The sequence below is a fragment of the Mirounga angustirostris genome, unplaced genomic scaffold (genome assembly GCF_029215605.1).
Source record: "Mirounga angustirostris isolate CCGP_5_RB_7025 unplaced genomic scaffold, mMirAng1.0.hap1 SCAF_4, whole genome shotgun sequence".
Classification (NCBI taxonomy): Eukaryota; Metazoa; Chordata; class Mammalia; order Carnivora; family Phocidae; genus Mirounga; species Mirounga angustirostris.
This window is the reverse complement of record NW_026991712.1, coordinates 187973894-187996984: the sequence shown is the minus strand read 5'-3', so window position 1 is coordinate 187996984 and position 23091 is coordinate 187973894. Positions and strand designations below refer to the sequence as shown.

Sequence of the window (23091 nt, the reverse complement as noted above, 5' to 3'; positions counted from 1 at the left end):
CACACAGACACGGACGCCCCAGGGCTTTCCCTCCCAACCACCGGCCACGAACCAGGTGCAGCAACGTAAACGCACTTGTTCTCGGAACAGCTGAGTCCGATTGTGTCTCCGGCAGATGGAAGGAGTTAGGGTTCCCGGCTCCCATGGCTAAAACTTTTACAAGTACTTGTGGATAAGATGTTTGGGATTGTCTTTGCCCTTGACCCACCGTGGTGGGCGAGGAGCCTCCGTGGTGGGGTCTGTGTGGTCGGAAGCCCCCTGCCCCTCCAGGGGCGGGCGATGGTGGGCAGCACCCAGTTAACCCAGGAGCCTCCATTTCAGACATGATGAGATTGACAACGTTGAGATGGGAAAAGAACACCAAGTTTTCTCCTAGGAGTTTTGGGGTATATTTCTGTATTATTGGAAGTCTGGGGTAATTACTATGTAAAATTCTCCTTGGTGCCGGGGTTCGGACGGCACGGGGCACTCACTCATGCGCTGTGATCACAACCCTCTCCCCTCCGCGCGCCTCACTTTCTCAGGGACCCAACCTGCCAGCGTCCCACTCAGGCTCCGTCGCGAGCCCAGGGGCCTCCCTGGGTGGCGGCTTGCGCCCTCCTAGCTTTGCCTGATGGCCTAAGAAGCCCCCCAGCATACTTGTCTGCCAGCCCTGAAGCCAGCAGAGTGGTGGGCGCCCACACAGCCTCCCCCTGCTCTCCGTCCAGCTTTCTAGCCGGAGTTCAGCCCCTAGCTGGGCCTCCGTGTCCCTCCGAAGGCCCCACAGGGGAGGCCAGCCCACCGCACGGCCCCGGGCTTCCCTCATGGGCCGCCGTGCACTGCGCACATTCTCCGGTGCGTTGGACCGGCCGCGGGTCTCCGAGCATCCCTCGCTCAGGCACACGAGGCAGCCCACAGGCGTCTCGCGGACGGGCCACCCCTCTCCACACAGAGGTCGCTGGGACGCCCGCGCCGATGCCCCCTTCCCGAGGCCCATCTCTCCCATCCTTCCTGGCGCCTCCTGAGATGAAAGTTTGCGCAGAGGCCTTCCTGGGCTCGGTCACCATGCCTGGGAAGACCTGAGAGCCTCCGCACTACCTCAAGGCTGCGTCCCTGGAGGCGGCTCCTGCCCTGGGAATGGGGGGCAGAGAGCACATCCCAGCGACCGGGCGGGGTGAGGGGCCAGGTCCAGGGGCAACCCGTGGTCACATCCTGTCCATGACCTCCTCTGACACCTGCCCTCCCAGTCACGAGTCCCTGTCAGACCTGCTGCCGCCCCCAGCCAGACTGGAAACCCGGGCTCAAGGACCACCGCGTTGACAGTGTTGGAGACCCTCCTCCATGTCCTTCTGGACACACCAGCAACGCCCGGCCCTGCCCGCTTTCTCCTGTGACCATCTTCTGATTGTGACCCAGGGGTCTCCTGTCTTCTGGCGGCCTAGCCTGTTCGCTCCCAAGTGGGGGTGAAAGCCTCACCCCTTGTAGGCCTTGGCAAATACTCCCTCATAGGACCTGCCCTCCCGTCTCCCTTGTCCTGGACCGCGGCTACCCAGAGACACCCTTGCACCCCGCTATCTAGTCCAGTCCAGCCACTGGTCTCTCCCACTCCCAGTGGCTGCCGTTTGGAAGGGTCCAGTGCAAAGCCCCCGAGGCTCCCCAGCTGTCCAGGGACCCCCATGCCTGCACCTAATCAGCTCCCTTGCTTCTCCCAGCTGTTGTCAACCTTTACTCAAACTCCCAGCTCCCCCGCCCCGCTGAAGAAAACAGATGTCCCCAGAAAGTCTCAATGCCCCTCCTGTCCCTGCCAAGACTCACCTCTCTCCACCTAGTCCCTGAGCAGAGAGTGTCCTCCTGCCCTCAGCTCACCCCAGCCCCTGGGCCCCAGATTCTGGCTCCCTCAGCCTGCACTGCGATCAGGCCCTTGCCTATCTTCACCTGCCCTGCACGGTGCTCGCCGGCCATCTCCACGGGCTGGGCTGTCAGGGGCACTAACACTGATCGGGCGGGGGCTGTTCAGACAGGTCCCCTCTGCACGAATTAGCTCATGTAAGCCTCATGACGACGACCTGTGAGCCCGGTTTTATCAGTCCTGCTTTCCAGACGAGAAAGGGAGGCCTGATTAGATTGCCAGGGCCGGCCCCCAGCACTCTCCAAACCTGTGGGGCGCACACAGTATGAAAGTGGCTAAAAACCCCCAAAGCGCAACCATATGCAAAGGGCCAGTGCACCCAGCTTTCCTAACTAATAGGGCACACGCACGCGCACATGGGTGGATTATTAGATGAAACAGCAAAGAACAAAGTAGTGAGTGAGACCTGGGGAATGGCAATGTCCCCTGGGGAGGGCGGCCTTAAACGGGTACTGCAGGATGGACCTAGTAGGGGTGAGGCAAGAAGGCTTTTGGGGTGGCATGAGTCAAGGCAGCGGAAGTCCCAAATGACCAACCGGGTGAGGATTTGGATGCACAGCCCTTGGGTTCCTGCAAGAAGGATGGTGATGAAGACAGCCTGGGGCCTGTGGGGGCAAAGACCACGCGCTGGGGTGACAGGAGGGCAGAAGCCTAAGGTGGCCTCAGCTCTGCCCAAAGAGATCACTCACAGGAAGAACAGATGCAATTCTAGGGTCCAGAGGACAAAAGCAGGGGCTGGGAGACTTAGGTGGCATGAATCCTGCTTTGACCCTTGACGAGCGGCGGTGGCAAGTGACCAACCCCGTGCCTCAGTGTACCCTTCTGTGAAACAGGGGTCAGAGGAGGGCTGCCTCCTCGGCTCCGGGAGGACTCTGCCGGTCAGAGCGCTGGGCCCAAGGCCCGGCTGCTCCATGTCCATCCCTGAACCCGCACACGAGCGCGCTTGGCACCCAGCGCCAAAGCTCCTCCGTCTGGGAAGCCCGCGCGCTGCCCAGGCCATGCATGCCTTGTGGGCAGCGTCTCTTGAACTCTCGGCCCTTCCTGGTGTCGGGTCGGGTGTCTGGGGGGCTGACTGCGGGCAAGGGGTGCATCTGTGGGGAGAGCGAGTGCCAGGACAGTGACCACCCCGGGGCGGGGCGGGGGGCACAGGGGGAGGCGCGGTGACTGCGGATGGGGGGTGATGACCACGAAGAGGGGGATGGAGGCTGCAAAGAGGGGGCGCGTATGGGGACGGTGACCGCAGGGGAGGAAGGTGGAGACCGCGGCCTGGGCCGCGTGGGGCCAGGGCAGGGGCGTGGGGGGGATGGAAGGGGGGAGGCGGAGACCGCGGGCGGGGTGGGGTGGGGGGATGGGGGTGCGGAGACCAGGGGCAGGGAGCGTGTGGGGGGGTGGGGGTCGGAGACCACCGGCGTGGGGCGCGTCTGGGGTGGGGAGGGGGGGAGAAGGACACCGCGGGCGGGGGGCGAGTCTGGGGGGGAGGCGGAGACCGCGGGCGGGGGCGCGTCAGTGGGGTGGGGGGATGGGGGTGCGGAGACCAGGGGCGGGGAGCGTGTGGGGGGGGTGGGGGTCGGAGACCACCGGCGTGGGGCGCGTCTGGGATGGGGTGGGGAGGATGCGGGGGAGGACACCTTGGGCGGGGGGCGAGTCTGGGGGGGACGGAGACCGCGGGCGGAGGGCGCTTCGGGGAGCTGCGGGAGGAGGGAGGCGGAGACCGCGGGCGGGGGCGCGTCAGTGAGGTAGGGGGATGGGGGTGCGGAGACCTCGGGCGTGGGGCGCGTCCGGGGTGGGGAGGTGGGGGGGAAGGACACCGCGGGCGGGGGGCAGTCACCCCCTCTACAGGAAACTGGCCCTTGACTCAGAGCGCATCCCCTGCGTCTCCTTGGCAACCAGCCTCGGCCCCACCCCGCTCTGCTCCTCGCGTCTAGAGGAAATGGGCGTGCGTGCGGTGTGCGCTTCCGGTACGAAGAGGGGCGGGAGCGATTGTGAACTGGAGGCGAGCAGGACCAATCGCAGGGGACGGCTGGCGAAGAGCCAATTGCCAGGGCCGGTGGGCGCGGGCGGGGGCGGAGTCTAAGGCGGGGCTGACGAGGCCGAGCCAATCGCGGCGACCCGCAGGGCCGGGGCGGGGCCGGCGCTGGGGCGGGGCCGGGGCGGGCCCGGGGCGGTAGCGACGGCGACGGCGACGGCGACTGCGGCCCCTTCGGGCGAGGTCTGGGGTCGGGGTCCCGGGTAGCGGCGGGCCTGGCCATGCTGCAGCTGCGGGACTCGGTGGACTCTGCGGGCACGAGCCCCACGGCGGTGCTGGCGGCCGGCGAGGAGGTCGGCGCGGGCGGCGGCGCGGTTGGGGGGCGGCCGGGCGCGGGCACGCCGCTGCGCCAGACGCTGTGGCCGCTCAGCATCCACGACCCCACGCGCCGCGCCCGCGTCAAGGAGTACTTCGTGTTCCGGGTGAGGCGGGCCGGGGGATGCGGCGGAGCGGTTGGGCCGGTCGGGGGGCCGGGGGGGCGGGGTTGGGGGTGCCGGAGGACCGAGAGTGACCCCACCCTCCTCCCGCGCAGCCCGGCACCATTGAGCAGGCGGTGGAGGAGATCGGCGTGGTGGTGCGGCCGGTGGAGGACGGCGACATCCAGGGCGTGTGGCTGCTGACCGAGTGAGCGGGGCGCGCGGGGGCGCGGGGACCGGCCGGGTGGCCTGTGCGCGGGGCGCGCCCGGTGACTCATCCCGTGTGCGGACAGGGTTGACCACTGGAACAACGAGAAGGAGCGGCTGGTGCTCATCACAGACCAGGCGCTTCTCATCTGCAAGTACGACTTCATCAGCCTTCAGTGCCAGCAGGTGGTCCGCATCGCCTTAAATGCGGTGGACACCATCTCCTGCGGAGAATTCCAGTTTCCCCCGAAATCGCTCAACAAGTAAGTCTGTTCAACAGCGAGCCGAGTACCAGGGCCTGTAGTCAGTCCTTCCAAAACCAGTTCTCTGGGTTGTCTTGGGTCTGCCATTTGGGGAAACATAAAAGCCTCAGCTTCAGATCAATAGAAGCAAGAGACTTCCAGACAGCAGGTGCATTAAAAGGAAAACTGGCACAAAAAGAAAGCTATTAGGCTTGTAGTAAAATGAATTTGAGGTTGGTCCATGGAGGCAGACCTGACGTGGCATTCTTTTTTTTTTTTTCTTTAAAGATTTTATTTATTTATTTGAGAGAGAGAATGAGATAGAGAGAGCATGAGAGGGGGGAGGGTCAGAGGGAGAAGCAGACTCCCTGCCGAGCAGGGAGCCCGATGCGGGACTCGATCCCGGGACTCCAGGATCATGACCTGAGCCGAAGGCAGTCGCTTAACCGACTGAGCCACCCAGGCGCCCCGTGACGTGGCATTCTTAAGATGGGGGCCAAACTCAGCATTTTACCTCTGGCCAGGAAAGGATTACACGGGTCACGTCAAGCTCTGCTCTAGTTGAATTTTAACAGAAAAAAGTGTGTTGTTTTCATTACAGATGTCACTGAAAGTTAAATGTGAAAACATTTAATGGCCGACTTGCCGAAGTGAGTATTGTGAAACATGAGGAGTCTAGACTTTAGTTTGGTTGAGTGACTTCCGCAGTCCTGGTACAGTTTTGCTGCAGAGGCTTGATCGGGGACTGGAAAGAATGCCAGCTAGCAGTGAGAACTTCTGGACAAAAGACCTAAAGTTGCAAACCTGTCATTCATGTATTCAGCCCACCTACAGAGTCTTCCCATTGCCCATTAAATTGCACTGTGTAAAGATTGGCTTAACCAACACAGCATATTCAGTCTGTCGTATTCAGAGTGTGTGGTGAATCCAGACTGCTGTCACTCTTAGAGCCCAGAAGTTCTTCTCTGCTGGGAAACGTCGTAGGTCTTGTCCTTGGCCATGGAGCAGCTTCCTAACGTCACCCCTCATACCTGACTGGGCTGCCCGGGAGCGCTGGGGCCTGCCGTGTGAAGTCTTCGTTTCTTCTCTGCAGGCGAGAAGGTTTTGGGATTCGCATTCAGTGGGACAAACAGAGCCGCCCTTCCTTCATAAACAGATGGAACCCCTGGTCCACCAATGTGCCCTACGCCACGTTCATAGAGCATCCGATGGCTGGTGCGGATGAGAAGACAGCCTCTCTGTGCCAAGTAAGAGCCGAAGAGCCGCGCCACCCGGCTACGATGGCGACGTCCTAGGTCTGCCCTGCTCACCACGGTGGCCACATGTGGCTGTGGGGCACTTCAGCTGCTCTTGTAAAACTGGGGAAACAAACTTCTAAATTTTAAAAGTTTTAGTTAGCTCATGTTGAAATAGTCCTGTGTGCCCAGTGGCTCCTGGTCAGTGTAGCTCTATGACATGGCCCCTTGCAGCCATGATTGCCTCGGAGAAGGGCCCAGCAGGGCTCTGGGCAGTCTATACTAGTTTACCAGGAGAGGACACCCTGGGGCCCACTTGCCAGCTGTGCACCTTGGCCTGCTTAGCTAGCCTGGTGGGTGGCGGAGGGATTAAGTAGGTCCCTACAGCAGAACTGCTCTGACCTGCAGAGGGCAAGGCTCTGTGAGGCTTGTCCTCTGTCCCCGTGAGCACAGGGCTAGGCCTGACATGTCCAGAGAACTACATCAAGAAGGTGAGCTAAGCGACTACAAGGATGTGGCGGGAAAGGCATCCCATCCAAGGGCAGTGACAGGGGCTGGTGCAGAAATGGGTGGGGTTTTTCCTGGTATAGATCACTGATCAGCAACATGTTTTCTCTCTCTTTTAAGTTGGAAAGCTTCAAAGCTATGTTAATCCAAGCTGTCAAAAAAGCCCAAAAAGAGAGTCCTTTGCCGGGACAAGCCAACGGTGTGCTGGTCTTGGAGCGTCCCCTCCTCATTGAGACCTACGTGGGATTGATGTCCTTCATTAACAACGAGGCTAAATTGGGTTATTCCATGACCAGAGGCAAAATAGGCTTCTAGACGCTGCCCACAGGCAGATCTGGGGACTCGGGGTGTCAGGCCAGCTCTGCTGCCCCTGGCAGGGTTGGGGCTGTTAACCTTTCGGGAATCTGAGCGTGATTAGAATAGTCCAATGAATTCTATACTCTAGCTGAATCTTGGACATCTGGTAATAGGAGCTACAGACAAAAAGCAAAATGAATCTAGCTGTCCCTGTCCTGGCCGGTATTCCATCTTCTAGAACCTGTTTCCGTGTTTTTCCTGGAGTGTCTGCATTTGGCTTTTCATGGTCCTTCCCAGCCCAGCACTCTAGCATGTTAATAAACGTGTGATCCCACTAGAACCTCCGTGCTAGCACTTCAACCGTGTAGATTGTTCCACCCAGGGAGGTCCCTAAACCCCAGTGCCTGTAGCTGCAAATACCTTTATACTTGGTGTCAAATTTTGTATTTTGAAATTTAATTCATTTTTTTAAAGCTAAATGCAAAACAACCCAGACTGTTGAACTAAAGGAGAGACAGTCTGCCTCGTCAGCTCCTGAATGAACAGCTGCTTTTGTGTAAATATGTTTGACCTAAAGTCACACTTTTTCTAAAATTATATTGTGTTAATACCTCTGGCATCTTTCCCAGGCCCAGAAGTTTGCAGGAAGTCATTTTTAGACAATTCATTAATTTGAGAGTCACCTTGATATTCTTTGCAAACAGTATGACAACTATGCCTAGTCTAGATTTGTATTCTCATACTCATATTTAAAATGGGGATTGCTTACTTTGCTTTTAAAGAATGCCCTTTTAAAAAAAGGGACCGTATTAGATTCTCATCTCCTATGCTGCTAACCCCTGGCCCGGTGACCGCAGCGCCCATGCAGACCGGAGGCTGTCAGCGTCGCCCTGACCGCGCCTGAGCCGTGGCGGCCCACAGAAGAGCATGTCCATGTGGGAACGGGGCACACTACCCATGCACCCACCCGTCCTCGGCTTGCTGGCTCGACCGGGAGCATTTGTCATCAGCTTGAAGTGCTGGCTCACAGGTTTCTTCCTCCATATTTACAACTCTGGTGTAGCTTTAGTCGGCATGGATGTGCTCCAGATGCAGCAGCCTATGAAAATCGAAAGGCTGCTTCCACACCACCTGGGTCTTGAGCCTTCGTTTTTGGTCTTGTAGTAAAGACATTTACAGTCGAACGGATGTCGTTCCTTCTTTGAAGCTGTTAGCTTTGTAAATCTGCCAACTTGCTGTGCACATTCGGGATCCTAAGGAGTTACTGTTCTGGTACAGTTCACTCACAGAAAAGCCCAGATAGTGGTGTACAAACTAGCCTTTAGCCAGGATGACGAGTCCAGGTTTGGAATCCTACTTCCTCCGCCGGCGCCTCTCAGTCCTGGCCGCTGTCAGGAGCACCTTAATTGAGAGGTGGATGGAACTGCTCTGGACAGAAGGCCAGGCCGTACTCCCTGCAGAGCCGACCTTGACCCAACGGCCTTGGGACCTGCATTCCCCCCTCCCCCCCATGTGGCACCACCCCTCACGGTGCTCAGGGCTCCCCTCCCTGCACTCCAGAACACAGCCCATGGGAAGCCCAAGCCCGTTCTCCAGAAACCTCCAGTGATGGGGAATGGAGTCTCCAGAGCAGAGCAGGACATCTGTCTGAGGGAGAAACGGGGTCAGTTACTTTATCAGAAAGTGAACCCAAAACCTGCAACAAACCCGACGGAGTCCTTCCCATGACCCAAACCTTTCACGAACACAAGCGTCAGCCATTTTATGAATTAGCAAATATTTATTTAAAAAAAAATTAGTTTCATACCATACATATTTACAAAAACGCTATAGAAAAATAACAGCAAATCATTCCCTCTGGGCCAGCTAGAGCAACTCCCCAGTGAAGCCCGTCCCTTCTCCACAGCCGGCACGTGCCAGGCATCCCGCCTGGTCTCACCCGGGCCTGGGTACACACAGGCCCTATGTGTGGTCACCGGGCCGGCCAAAGGCGGTGCCGACTCTCTCCCCGGTCTCCAGGAAACACAGACAGAAGTGGTCCTTACTGAGCAGAGCCAGTGAGTCCCCGCTGAAATGCCAGCACAGGGAAAGCACCTGAAAGTCACCTGGACAAAGACAGGCGGCCAGAGGGTTAAAGGTGAACGTGGCCCCACATCCCGCGGGCAGAGGACAGGCCTGGAGAGACCCAGCTACGGCCCCACCGCTCAGCTCGGGGGCCTCCTCACATGGCCTAGAAGCTGCGGGCGGCAGGACTGGGCTAGGTGTGCGTCCTGGGGGCCGGCCGTGACGCTTCCCCGAGGGTACGGGCCGCGACTCCCACCTCACGCTCGAGGCAGTGACGCAGTGAGCTCCCACGTCACGCGGGGCGGGCTCGGCCGCTGGGGTTCCGCCTACGGCCGCCCGCACAACACAGAACCCTGCGCTCACCTTCCCCCGGCACCTGCACCGACACGCAGCCCGCCGGCGACCACAGGTACACCTTGCTGCCTCCCGTGCAGATGGCCAGCCGGGGCTGCTGGGGGTCCCACTGGAAGGAGCGCACCGGGCACAGCTGCTCGAGCACCACAAAGAGTCGCAGCTTCTGTATGTCCCAGATCCAGACGGCGTTCGGGACGCTGTCTGAGGAGGAGAGACGTGGATGGGCCCTGGCGTCGTCGCGGCGCACGAAGGGCAGCCCCGACCCGCGGGCGCCACACTCCCCCCCCGCCCCCGGGCTCAGGGCCGCAGGCAGGCCTGACCACTGCTGAAAACCTGTCCAGAGCGGGCCCGCCGGGGTGGCGGCCGCCCCTGTTCCTTAGCAGCGTCGACCTCCGACTGCCCTGCCCGACCGGGCTGCGCCTCCGCAAGCTTCCGCGGCACGGCGACCCGGCACCAGACGGGGGCACGCGGCGCTCCGGGCAGCCCGGTACCTGGCTTCCTCCTCCCAGGGTCTGGGCGCCGGGGCGCAAAGGAAAGCGTGAGCGGGCCCGCAGCCACTGACCGCTCCTCGTCGCCAGGAAGTAGTTGTCCGGGCTGAAGGCGAGCGCGCCCACGCCGATTCTCGGGTTCGCTCGGTCAGCGACGGGCTTCACGGCCTGCAAGGACACTGGCGCCGAGGCGACCTCGTCTGCAACATCGAGGGGCGGACGCTGCGGGCAGTCGCGGGGCGCGCGTGGGCGACGCCGCGTGCGCGCGCGGGGCAAACGCTCGGCAATCGGGGCGGGGTCCCGCGGCGGGGCGCCCGCACGCGCGGGGCAGGGGCGTGCGGGAACTCCGCCTTGCCCTCCGTTTCGCCGTACGCCCCAAACTGCTCTACAAGAAAGCCTCCAACCACATCATAGAACCAGCAGCAAAAGGGTCAGAGGAGGACGAAGGCCAGGCAGGCAGCTGTGCTCGCTGTGTCCAGGCTGCCCCACCGGGGGTGCGGACGCCGCCCGGCCTGCTGGCTGCTCCCGGCCCCCCTCTATCCTCAAGCCCGCGGGACGCCCTCGCTGCGCCCGCTGAACCGACGCGGGGACTGAAGCGCAGCCAGCGGCCGGGACCCACAAGCAGCTCGGCAGCGCCAGGCCAGGCCCCTGACTGCTCCCACCCCCTTGGCTGACCCGAGGGCACTCCACCATTCCTTAAAGAAATCACCCGCAGAGCACCGCCTGTCAGATTGGGATTCGCAGCGCTTCAATGCAATCAACAAACATTGCCCCTGCTCTCCTGATCCGCGGGTGGAGGGACACGGCTGGGAGGTGTTACAGGAAAGGGAAAGTGTGTACCTAAAAAAACCAATGTCTGGGGACGCCTGCGTGGCTGGGTTGGTTAAGCGTCTGCCTTCGGCTCAGGTCATGATCTCAGGGTCCTGGGTTCAAGCCCCGCGTCTGGCTCCCTGCTCAGCGGGGAGCCTGCTTCTCCCTCTGCCCCTCCCCTGTGCATGTGCTCACACTTTCTCTCTCGCAAATAAAAAAAAAAAAAGAACATCTGAACTCTACCTGGACAAGTGGGATTCTCTCATAAAAAAGAAAAGGAGAACAAAGTGAATGACCCCCGCCCTCTGCGCTCACATTTGCTCTCCGTGGTGGAGGCTGGGCCGGCCGCTGCTCTGGGCGGGGGGAAGGCAAGGCGGCCCAGTGCCAGCCGCGGATTCTTCTCAGCTTCCTTATACACGACCTGGAACACACGACAACCACCCCGCTCAGGACAGGTGGGAGCAGAGGCGGTGACAGCACCAGGCAACAGTGACGCCTGACCTCATGGCAAGGCGTGCCGTTCCCGGTGACAGGACAGAGACGCTGGCCCAGCAACACCCGCTCCCTCGTGGGCGTTCTTAGCGCCCTCAGGGTGTGCTGGCGGCATATAAACCTGCATCACGCGACCGGCCACTCGGCAGGTAACGGACACAGGCCCAGGGAACGAGGGGGCATCTGTGGCCTGAAGCCTGACAGACCTGTGCCCGAGGTGACGGAGCCCCCGCCCGCCCTACAGCTTTAGAGGGCGCTGGGGCTGCAGGCTGGAAGGGCCTGCAGCACTCTCCCAGGCCTGTATGGCCGGCCTGCTTGGACTTGGCCTCCTACAACCTCCTTGCCTGCACCTCCAGCCCAGTCCTTCCTCAGGACCTCCGCCTGAGCCTGACTTCCCCAGGTACCCCTCCCGGCCTTCCTTCCGTCTCTACTCATGTTTCTCATCCGTGGGCAAGCTCCCCAAGGCCAGGGTCTGTCTGTCCCCTGCTGTGCTGCCCCCGCTCCCAGCGCCTGCCTCAGGATCTTTGCACTTCTTGTCCCCGCTGCCTGAACAGCTTCTCCCTCAGATCCTGTATCACTTCTTCCCGGCATCTGACCCCGTGATCCCTCAGCAGGCCGCCTGTCCCTGCCTGCCCCAGGGACACCCACTGCGTACTTTTTGGTCTGCTTCTCCAGCCCCAGATGCTCAGTGCTTGCAGGCAGGAGACCCTGGTTACTGTGCCGAGAGCAGGGGCAGATCTGAGACATCTGGGGAGGGGGAGGGATAGGGCAGGGACACTGCTTCCAATCCTCTGAAATGTTACAGTGACAGAAGTTTCTAGTGATGTAAGTACCTACATCACAACCAATACGTAAAGTGAAAAAGCGGTATTTTTCTACCTCCCTTCCCCAAATATTGCTCTGAGGGCAGCACGTATTCCAGACTTACTATTTTGGGATTATTCACGGTCGCTGGATGCCCAAACTCTGTGATCATTTTCCAAGTCACGTGATTAAGAATGCGCACCTGAGGAGAGAAAGTGCGCGTGGGAGCCCGGTCCGCGCTGTGCCCCGGGTCACCGCGTGCGCTGCTCTGTCCTCACCTTCCCGTCATAGCTTCCGACCGCCAGGAACTGGCTGCTGGGGCTCCAGGCCACAGACTTGACGCCCAGGGACCACTCGTAGGCACAGTAGGCAGACAAGAGCCGGCCATCCAATGAGTAGAGCAGGACCTTGTACTGGAGGAGACACCACGGCTGCGGGGACTCACACCGACCTGAGCCCGGGAAGGACACAGACACCCGCCAGTGGGACTCGGACAGTGAGTGGGAAGTCGGAGGGAAGACAGGCCCTCCTGCCGAGGCGACAGTGGGGACCTTGGCCACAAACCTAAGGACTTTCTGGTCAAAGGACTGCTGCTCAGCATCGGAGCCCGGGAAGCTAACCGAGCCACCACATTCGCAAAGCATCAAGTAAACACAGGTCAAAGCACTTAAAACACAAAGGGTCTACCTGGTCCCTTTCTATACCTCCAGACAGGTGTCCCACACGGCCAGCACACAGCCATTTGGGGCCCACTCAATCCCTGCGAGGTCCTGGGTCTCCGTATCAAAGTGCTTCCAAAGGCAAGAGGGAGAAACAGATAAACAAATGCACAATTTATAATTGATGTTTTTATTTAACACATTTAGTATTTAATTTCCTTATATAAAATGGACAAAAATATCTACAGCTCTGTCCTTCTGCAATTAAAATCCTGCCTGAGCACCGAGGAGGTCCCAGGCTAGCCAGAACGTGGCTGGAGCCCACCAGGCAGGACAGGGCCCAGCATGGCCCCTCACGCTGCCTGCCCCACGCACCCCTCTCCCTCCTCTTCCTGCCTGGCTCAGCCTCACTCCTGTAAGGCCAACTCAGGCAAGATCGTGCCAGAACACTCCATGCCCGCTGGATGAGGTCTCCACGGTGCTCTGATGGAACGGGCATTCCCACTGCAGAGGCTTCTCTGCACCTGCCCTCCCGCAGATGTAAGCCCGGCCAGGGCGGGGCTCTGCACCCCGGGCTGCTCGGCACCCTGTCACCCTGGCGTCTCGCCCAGAGCAGACACTCCTCCTCATACAGCAACACACACGCAAATCCCACGGCACATCACGCCCCCCACACCCCGGGCGGGCCCATTCGCCGCCCTCTGGAGCGAGGCCATGACGCGGCTGCACACTGTCCCCAGGTGCCCTGGAGCTGCCAGGGACCCACGAGTCAGCCGCCCGCCCGCAGGACCGCCGAGCGCCTCCTACCCGCAGGAGCTGCCAGTCGCTGCAGACGAAGACGCTCACGTGGTCCTTGCAGTCCCGCCGCTCGGCCAGCGCCATGTAGCGGCCGTCCCGGGTGAAGGCAATCCCTGCCGAGAGGAAACGGGCCTGCTGTCCGGGGCCGAGGAGGAGAACTCACACTTTCAAGGAGGCATGAGAAGCGGGAAGCAGAGGTCGCAGGAAGGCACAGGCCCACGCCGCCCACAGAGGAGCTGAGCTGAGCGCGCAGGGACCCACAGTGGGCTCCACCGTCCGGCTGGGCTGCTCCACATACACCCGCAGAGCCCGGCTGGGATCTGTGAGGAAACCGAAGAACCGGACCCCCGAAGAACCACAGAACATCACTGAAAAATGCAGCTTACATCTCACAACACCCTACGGATTGTTATTTAGAAAACCAATCGTAGGGGACTCTGCTGGTTTAAAGTCAGCTTGTCATTACACTTCCTATTTTCACTTTTGAATTTAATTACTTGGAAGAAGTAAATTTAAGGTAAGAATTTGCAAATAGACTTTGGTTGAAAATGTTAATTTTCCAGTTCTGTGTGAGCCTGGAAAAAAGCCCTGGGCCACATCTCACACTTCATGAGCCAGAAGAACACACAAACACCTGTTGCTTCCACTCAAGAAATGTGTATGCTATCTGGAGAGACACTGAGATTCCAGTTATAAAAAGATAAAAAATGAACGTGCAATTGCATTTCATTCAAATTAAAGTTCTAAATTGCTAATGACAACAGAAAAAAGGAAAAATATTCAAATTACGTAAGGTTCTGCTTATTAAACGAAAGACACATCACTGCACATTCAGGAACGGGTACCCACAGCTCCCAGCGGTGGCGGGCCAGGTGTGCAGAACCTTCCCGAGGCTGCCTGGCCACACTCTCTCAGGCACAGAGACCACAGGGCTGGCCGCCAGGAGGCCTAGAGGCTTGAAGTTCAGAACTGGAGTGGGGGGGAGGGTCCCGGGAGAGGCATGAACTGAAGGGAACTGGGCCCCAGTCCTACGACAGACAGAGGGAAGGGGACCACGTGTAAACCCTACTTCTTTGAGGCCCTTTGATTCTCTCTTGAAAGGGGAGTCCTTGTCCTCTAGAAACACACGTGGGAAGTCACAGACGAAGCATTAGCAGGTCTGGGTGCAGAGAAAAAAGCCTGGCTCTGCGCTGATATGCTGCCAAGGCTACTTTTGCCCATGAATTCTCTGTGATAAAAGAGGGCACCCCCTCCCTGAACCAAAACTACAAAAAATGGCTTTCAAATCAGCTTCGGCCGACTCACCCTGCTGACAGGCTTTAGGATATTTGATGTAAGACACAGACTTTGTGCACAAGGACCAGACGGTTATCCGCAGCTGTTGAGGAAAAGGGGAAAGAAAACAGCATAGATTTAGCAGCTGCTGAAAGACCACTTTAAGCCTCCCACGGTCTCCTACTCAGTGACCCAAGTAAGCGGTTTGCTGGAGAATTAAAAATAGTATAGTTCCAGTATAGTTTTCTTCTGAGTTGACAGTTGTGAAACTTCACGTTCTTGGTATTCGGTTTTCATTTTCTATTAGGTGAGTGACACAAGGTCAAACATAAGTGCACTGTAGTGTGAAATTTCAAAAGGCAGTTTTCCTCTTGTAACAGACCTGCAGAAGCTCTGCAGTCTGAGAAACACATTCATGTGGGGGCGCTGGATGGGTCGCTGGGGGTCCCCAGCACTGAGGGAGGTCGACCCAGTTCCTCCTGTGCCTCAGCAGACTCGTGAGCAGGAGGGGGCAGCGGGACCGCCCGCACGGTGGCCATGCCGCAAGGGCTTATGGGGGTGACTGCTGTGAAAACACGAATTAAAGCCACAAGGAGACACCACGCCACAGCACAGACTAATAGCAGAAACCTGGAATGGCGAGTGTCAGTGAGACTCAGCACACCTGAGCTCTCACCTCCAGGTCGGTGGCTGGGACGCAGAAGGGCACAGGGGAGGCCAGTTGGCAGCTTCCTAAAACTGTCTGCGGGCACCTCCTGGCACCCAGCCCCGGGGCCTCCCCAAGAGCGAGGAGACGTGCGCAGACACGCTCCCGTGTGCGCGTTCGCAGCAGCTTTGCTCATCACAGTGCACACGGGAACCAGCCCAACTGTGTGTCCCAGGGCAGGTGGAAAGCAAATGCCCGTCCCCGTGCAGCACGGTGGCGCCCAGCTACTGGGAACGAGCCACGGATCCCCCCGACGACAGCGCGGGGCCGAGTGGCAGCCACCCGCATGCCGCGGTCCCGCTGACGGAGAATGTGGCCACCGGGGCCGGCATGGGGGCCGACCGGGCGTCCCTGTCCCCGTGGTGCGGGCGCCTGAGGGGTGGGTGTACCGCTTACGGCAGTTAATTGGCTTTGTGGATATGTAGGACAAAGTCTGTCCGTTTATTTTTTTGAGGCAAGGACACGGAAAAGTGGAAAGTAACAGGACTGAAAAAGACAAAGCACAAGAGCCCAAGCCAGAACGTGGTCGTGCAACGCCAACAGCCACCAACACGGGCCGTGAGGCAAGAAGATCCGTGAGAGATAAAGAACAATGATGCACAATACAGGTTCAGGGCATCGTGACGCAACAACAGTCCTCACTGAGAGCAGCGAGTTACAGAGCCTCCCAAGTACGTTCAAAAACCTGACAGAATGAGAGCAAGAAAGGCGGACCAGTCCCGTCCGATGCTGACACACTACAAACCCCAGTGACGTAAACAGTGTGCAACTGGCACATCAATGGACCAACAACCGAACAGGAATACAAATCGGAAATGTGCAGGGCACCTGGTGGCTCAGTCGGTTAAGTGTCCAGCTCTTGGTTTCGCTCAGGTCAGGATCTCAGGGTCATGGGATCGAGCCCCGAGTCTCACGTGCTCAGTGCGAAGTCTGCTTGGCATTCTCTCGCCCCTCTCCCTCCCCCTCTGCCCTCCCCTCACTTGTGCTTGCTTTCTCTCTCAAATAAATAAATAAATAAATAAATAAATAAATAAATAAATAAATAAATAAAATCTACTAAAAATTTTCAAAAAAATCAGAAATGTTCTGTAAACACAAAGAAACTCAATTCTTGATAAACACTGTGGGGGAAAAGATCCCCACCTCACCCCACACACCATTATGGACTCCACATGACCCTGATTCACGTCTTTAAATGAAGTGTGAGAGTGTATGGATGTGTAAAACAAGATACGAAAGCACTCAACCTCACTAACAGAAAAATGATAATTAAAACCAAAATGCAACAACACTACAGCTCTGCTGGGTTGGTAATCGTTCGAAACCCTGATACAAATACTTTGGAAAGTTGAATGCCATCTACCCTAACTAGGCAGCCCCCAGATTACACCCGAGACCGGGCATCTCAACACAGGACATGTACAGTAGACTCTCAGCAACGAGGTGGGTCCCAGCACCTCGAATGCCCTGCAATAGCAGAGTGGCCTGATTTCTCCGAGGAGGGATGGAAGAACGCGCCATACCTTCCATGTGGATGAACTGAAAACCACTGAGGGGAAACAGAACCAGCACAGAATAGAGTATGAATTCATGCACATAAACTTTAAACAAATGCAAACCAAACAGCAGTGTGTACACGCGTGTGTATGTGTATGCACACGCCGGTCTTCCCTTCTCATACTCCTGGAATCTTGTCCAAAGGGCCCACAGTTTCTTTGTCATATGGATGTACACGAGGCCGGGAGCCCATGGAACGTGCCCATCTGGAGACTGGATTCTGCCCCAAGAATTCTAATCGTGAAGACTGTCGGGCAAGGCCACATAGATAGTTCAGATCACCATGTCCGAGAACTTCGAGTTGTGAGCATCTTTAAAAGGTCAGCGTCTGCACCACAGGGAAACCAATGCCCTTTGTGTCCTGCTCACTCTCCAACAGCCTGTATCAGCAGAAACCACATTTAAAGCAGGTTTTCAAACTGAAGCAGCCATGTGAAGCCACATGGCCGACCGAAGCGGCCGTCCCCGCACGGCTGGATGCAAACCTTATCCCAGATGACGCCAAAGTGAAAAAGACCGGAAAACACTGGAGAACACCCACAGGGTCACTCCGCGTCCTCATGGCTCCCTTGCCACATGCATGCACTGGGCAACTGGGAGCCCAGGCCTCAGATGGCCCTCAGGGGCTTCAGGCCCAAACACTGGGTTATAACACCCCCTCAAAGACACATCATTAATTCATGCATGTTTCTACACTGGAAACAAACAGTGCCGACACCAAAGACCTTCTACCCTAACACCTTGTATTTGCCAAATTCCCTAATTTTATACATTCATGAGGCATACTTATACTGGTCCCAGGATTTATTACCAGATTTCAAACACCTGTGTCTGTACGTGGAGCCCCGGCGCAGTGCCAGGGCCCAGGGGGAGCGCCAGCGTGGGAAGAACAGAAGGGCGAAGCAGTGACTGATGGTCACAGGTCAGGCAGCTGAACGGAAAAACGGAAGCTCGTTCACAAGGAAGCCCACCTTCTACTGTCAAAGTAAAGGCACTGTTTAAATCCTTAAAAATGTAATTGAAGAATTTTTTAAAAATCTGCTTTATTTTTCTTTAAAATTGGGCAAAAAGATTATGTAACGACACGATGCGATTCTAACACTCCAATGACTTAAGACACACCTCTTTCTCTAAAATTCACCCACTTTACCGCTACCGGGGGATTTCAGGAGAAAGGGATCAGTGCCACGTGCCTGCGCACTTACGTGGAACTCGGTGGTGTTGAGAATGTGGCGGCCGTCGGGGCTCCAGCACGAGGCCACCAGCCCGGCCGAGCCCTCGTCGATTCTGCAGTGCCAGTCCGGCTGCTCCAGGGACCACACCTGCATTTGCAACACACGCGAGTGCAGAACCACGACAGGTCAGCCCACGGACCAAGCCGAAACACCGCTCACGACACAGGGCATCTTTCCAAATCTTTCCTGAGGAGGGGCCGGGGCCTGCTTGCGGCACAAAGCCACACTGCTATGTGACTTCACTGTGCTGAGTTTTAAACCGTTTATTCCCTTTGCCAGCCCTAAGGGCTCCTGTAGGGAGACTTTAGATCTGTACAGAACACCACATCTACTGCTTCCCAAAACCCGTGATGTCCAAGCTGCTACACAGCTGTCTGCGAATACCTCCTGTTACAGAATTCTATTTGCTTACAAATTAAGAATATCTAAGTGTTTTCTTGTTTTGAAAGTACCTAAACCGTTAAAACAATTATAATTTTAAGAGAAAACTGGCTTTGAGCTACACTGCCCCCTTTTCTCCCCACCAAACTATAAGGGTAACAGAACACGAGCGCTCTGTCCAGGCTACCCTCTGGGAAGGCCTCCCGGCTCCGAGCCCTGCGGGCAGCGCACCTGCACCAGCCCCCGCTTGTACATGGCACACAGGATGAACAGGGAGTCCGCTGACCACTCGATGTGCTGGATCTGGTCCAGGCATGTGTACAGCTGAAGGATCTGAAGGGTGTTCACATCCCGGATCACTAAGCGATACTGGACACAAGAAGCCTAGAAAGGGAAAAGAGACCCTTGATGGTCTACAATCTAAAGGAAGGGAGACTTCAGGATATCTGCACTCCCCTCCGTCCAGGAATTCCATTTCCTTCTCTCCTTTCAGACGCATCTTCTATCTGGACGGCTCATGTTCACCGACTCTATCACCCACTTGAAACAGAAAAGAAGTTCACACAAGGATACAGTTGAAATATACAAAATATGTGTTAAAATTGTTATGTTCCAGGGTAAAGTAGACGAGTCATTTTCTACGCCTTTCCTACTTACACATTAAGAACTCAAGTAGGAAGCAGCATGAGACGAGCTCTTCTGTGAACTAACCAAGGGCTCTGCTGTTTGGGGCACCTGCAGACAAGTCATAGGAAGTGAGGAGGGAGGTCTCGGGGTCCTCGCTGAGAAGGACGATTGAGACATAAGGATGCCTTGCAAACGCTCACTTACTTTGAGGTAACAGAACATACATACTAGTCTCTGCCCCCGGGCCCTGACACGGGACACCTGAAGCCCTTGAAACCTCCTGGGCGATAGGAGCATCTTTTGTTCTAACGAGGCAACTCTACATGGGTTTCCTGGTCACCAGAAATACCAGCTATGATTAGAATCTTGGAATTTTCAGCCCCACCCCATCCTCCAGAGAGGGGAGAGGGCTGGAAATGGAGTTAACAATTGGTCATGAGGAATCCTCTGTAAAAATGCCAACAGTGTGGGGGTCAGAGAGCTTCTAGGCTGGTGAACACACCCACATAAAGAAGGTGACGCACCCCACGCCATGGGGACAGAGGCTCCTGCACCCCAGACCCTCTCACACCTTGTCCTATGTATTTCTCCATCATCTGGCTGGTCACCTGTGTCCTTTATCATATGTTTTGGCACACTGGCAAATGTAAGCCAGTGTTTCCCTGAGTTCTGTGAGCCACTCTGGCAGATTAACCCAACCTGAGAGGGGGATGTGGGAACTTGTAGCCCGGTGAGTCTGTGGATAAGCTGAAGGCCTGCTACTGTGGCTGGCATCTGATGCGGGGTGGGTACTGTCCACCTGTTGGTCTCCAGGCAGATCGTGCCAGAACTGACTTTAGTTGTAAGACACCCAGCTGGTATCCTGGAGGCTCAAAGGAGACGTGTGGGATGAGGACTACGCTTTCCCAGCACAGGAGGGAAAAGCAGGGGTATTTTTCTTACAGCTGCACTGCCTTATTCTGAATACTGCCTAGGAACATGTGTAAGTGTCAATACTGTTTTCCTGAAGACAGTTTATGGCCATGGTTGTTAATAATACCCATATCTAAGCAAATAATTTGAGTTTACTTATCTGCTGACTATAGATTATATTACAATTTTAAAATGAACAGCTGATTTTTAATGTTAATTGCTTCCTTCTTGTCCTTATCAAGATCAAGCTAATCACTGGTTTGTGTTCTATGAACTTTCATCTTAAAAAGGCCTCATGAGTTTTCCTTGTCAAAAGGAGAGGGGAGGGCAATTGCGGATTAGAACACGGGTCACACTGTAGCTTTGTGATCAGTTACAATGAACTCCTTATGAAATGGAATATCTGTATCAATACTTGTGAAACCATGTCAAATCTGTTGCAAGATATTAAAAATGGCAACACAGACCTACTTTCTTCAGGATTTAGGATAGACCTTTGAAGAACATGATTCCAGTAACATTATAATCAAGTGTCTTGCATATTTTCACCAGAGTCTAGAAGCCAAAAGAGCAACAAAAAGAAAGCAAAGTAATACAGTCTTTCTTTCTATAATTTACTGGGATTTTCATAAATGATTTTTTAAAAACTTAATTTATGGGGAGCACTTTGAAAAATATACCAAGGTTTCTGGGGTGAACTTTAAGCAGAAGACATTATGTATTTTGTAGCTGAATGCTAATTTATGTGATTTACAATAATACATCTATAAAGGAGTTATATTCTCAAAGAGCTAGACAAATAACAGGGATGTTAGTAAGGCTCAATCTGAGAAAGAATCATGAAGCATCAGTCAGTTCATACATAGAACTAAGTACACTTTTATAAGGCATGATTTTTTTCTTAATGGATTTCCAATGTCAATTATCTCCCCCCTACTGCTTCCCCCACCCCAGATTCCGAGGACATACATTGATGATATTGGTCTATTTCAAAACTTACATTTCCCGTACAGAGTAACTCTGATTTTAGCACCATTCTATCGCCCCAGTAATGAACAGCTCAAGTCCTAACAGCTCAAATAAATAGCAGTGCAGACAACTCCATTTATCTGGGCACAGATTGCTATTATTTCAATCACTTCTTTGGCATATGGTAGAGGCAGGTGAAGAGGGCAGGAAAAGACAAAGTAGCCACACTAATGCACCAGATTACAGCCAACAGAATCATATATTTGCCTTTATGTGTCAAAACAACAATGAGCTGATACCCTTGTATCCTCAAATGTGTGAAGACAGCATTGCCATTATCTGCTTCTGACAGATGGAAACTGAGGTGCAGGGAGGCTGGTACCTGCCCAAGTCTGGTTCCTGGGGCTCCTGCTTGGAGCATCTGCCCAAGTCCTCTGCCCTGAGTCCCTGCTCCAGATATCCACCCAGGTCACCTGCCTGGAGCCCCGGCTCGGTATATCTGCCCCGTTCCCCTGCCCCAGGGCCCCTGCTCCCAAGACCACAGCCCGGGTCCCCTGCTTCAGGGCCCCTGCTCCGGGCATCCTCCCGGGACCACTGCCCAAGACCACAGCCCGGGTCCCCCGCCCCAGGGCCCCCGCTCCGGGCATCCTCCCGGGACCACTGCCCAAGCCCACGGCCCGGGTTCCCTGCCCTGGGTATCCACCTGTTCCAGGCATCCACCCGGGTCCCCGGGTTGAGGCCCGTACCCGCGGACCCCCGAGCTGCTTCCCCAGGAGCCCCGAGGCCGCTCACCAGGTATTTGCCGTCCGGGGAGAACTTGCAGAGCAGGCTGGAAAGCTTGAACACCTCAGAGAAGTTCATGGCGGCCGCCGACCCAGGGCCCAGCGAAGCTCAGGGCAGCCAGGGCCGCCGCAACCGCTACCTCCGCGGCCGGAAGTGACGGAGGACGGAAGCAGGGCGCAGCCTATCAGGGCCCCGTGTGCCCGCGCGGCATTGTGGGGCTTGCAGTTCGCGCGGCCCGCGCCACCGCGCTCCTTCCCGCGCAGGCGGTCCCCTCCCGCTGGGGTTGCCAGAAAAACGCAGCGCGCGCGCTCAAATTGAATTTCAGACAAACAACGAATCACTTTTGTGCACAAATGTTCCCCAAACTGCATGGGACATGGGACATATCTATACTAAAAAAGTACCCCCTTATCTGAATTTCAAAGGTACATTGGCGTCCCGTGTGACTGCATTTACATGTATATGTGTATTTATACTTGTATGTAAATACGCTTATATGTAAGTGCATTTACACATAAATATGCGTTTGTACGTGAATATGTAATAGTGCATATACATCTGTTATATTTTATACATGGTGTGTAAGTGCGCATTCGTTTTTCTTTGTTTTATTTTGTTTGTTTTTTGTTTTTTTAAGCTGCATTGGGCAACCCTGCCTATAGCGAGGCCCTCGCCTCACCTCGGTACCGCCCAGATCTGGGGAGAATGACTTGGACGCTGACTCCGCAGGGCCGTGGGTCGCGCGCACCTCTGGTTCTTCTCACGGGCGCCGTCTGCATTTGGACCCGCGCAGGGGCCCGAGCTGGGCCGGGAACCTCGGTCAGCGTCGCGCACCTTGCTCGCTCCCCTGCGAGTGCCTTGTCCTTTCGCCCTCCGGGAGCCCCTGGTCCTCTTTCCCCGAAGAAAGCTCCCCCCAGCCCTGGCCAGGCCCTGCCAGAGCCTCCGCAGCCTACCGGGGCGCGCGGACCCAGACACTCGCCTTCGACCCTCCCTCTGGAAACCCAGACCCAGCCTGGCCCCTCCGCACACTTCAGTGCGCACAGTCCCGGGCCTGCTCCCCGCGGACGCCCCCCAACTTCCCGGAACAAACCGGTAGGGGTGCGTGTACGCGTCCGTGTAGGCGGTGCCAGGCTTTTCTGTCCCGGGCCAAATCAATCCGTGTCTGTGATTCGTCTTTGTGTCCCCAACCCCCGCGCCTCGGAACCAGGAGGTGAGCAGGAAAGGTGTGCAGAAGTGAGCCAGGCGCACCGGGTGAGATGCGGACACTTGCGGCCGGAGTAAGCGGTCTGCACCAGCCCGGCTCGCATGCAATTCCACAGGCGACACTGACGCGAGGGTCACGCGAGCCCGGGGACGGCG

General features: G+C 56.5%; 2 protein-coding genes across 4 annotated transcripts; one reads left to right on the top strand and one right to left on the bottom strand.

The window, feature by feature from the left end:
• Window positions 1–4032: 4032 nt before the first annotated feature.
• TPRG1L (tumor protein p63 regulated 1 like) lies at window positions 4033–7158 on the top strand. Its single transcript, XM_045898870.3, has 5 exons — window positions 4033–4336; window positions 4447–4538; window positions 4624–4800; window positions 5873–6026; window positions 6642–7158. The coding sequence occupies exons 1-5, from the start codon at window positions 4136–4138 to the stop codon at window positions 6834–6836; spliced, it is 819 nt and encodes a 272-aa protein (XP_045754826.1). The 5' UTR covers window positions 4033–4135; the 3' UTR covers window positions 6837–7158.
• Window positions 7159–8597: 1439 nt separating this feature from the next.
• On the bottom strand, window positions 8598–21884 carry WRAP73 (WD repeat containing, antisense to TP73). Of its 3 annotated transcripts, XM_045898868.3 has the most exons (12): window positions 21742–21884; window positions 18673–18825; window positions 18031–18147; window positions 14593–14665; window positions 13297–13400; window positions 12535–12621; window positions 12109–12243; window positions 11955–12032; window positions 10850–10955; window positions 9799–9924; window positions 9246–9437; window positions 8598–8923 (listed from the first exon to the last, which is right to left on the bottom strand). In XM_045898868.3, the coding sequence occupies exons 1-12, from the start codon at window positions 21808–21810 to the stop codon at window positions 8781–8783; spliced, it is 1383 nt and encodes a 460-aa protein (XP_045754824.2). In that variant the 5' UTR covers window positions 21811–21884; the 3' UTR covers window positions 8598–8780. The 3 variants fall into 3 exon arrangements, with proteins under 3 accessions (XP_045754824.2, XP_064446134.1, XP_045754825.2); XM_064590064.1 differs by lacking the exon at window positions 18031–18147; XM_045898869.3 differs by lacking the exons at window positions 18031–18147; window positions 18673–18825.
• Between the last annotated feature and the right edge of the window lie 1207 nt (window positions 21885–23091).

Excerpts from the sequence above, each read along its gene's own strand:
- TPRG1L (XM_045898870.3), top strand. The coding sequence starts at position 4,136 with ATGCTGCAGCTGCGGGACTCGGTGGACTCTGCGGGCACGAGCCCCACG. Across the intron at positions 4,801-5,872 it reads CCCCCGAAATCGCTCAACAA|GCGAGAAGGTTTTGGGATTC; the intron begins GTAAGTCTGTTC and ends TCTTCTCTGCAG. Across the intron at positions 6,027-6,641 it reads AGACAGCCTCTCTGTGCCAA|TTGGAAAGCTTCAAAGCTAT; the intron begins GTAAGAGCCGAA and ends CTCTCTTTTAAG.
- WRAP73 (XM_045898868.3), bottom strand. The coding sequence starts at position 21,810 with ATGAACTTCTCTGAGGTGTTCAAGCTTTCCAGCCTGCTCTGCAAGTTC. Across the intron at positions 14,666-18,030 it reads TCAACACCACCGAGTTCCAC|CTGCGGATAACCGTCTGGTC; the intron begins GTAAGTGCGCAG and ends TTTCCTCAACAG. Across the intron at positions 12,033-12,108 it reads TCGGAAGCTATGACGGGAAG|GTGCGCATTCTTAATCACGT; the intron begins GTGAGGACAGAG and ends TTCTCTCCTCAG.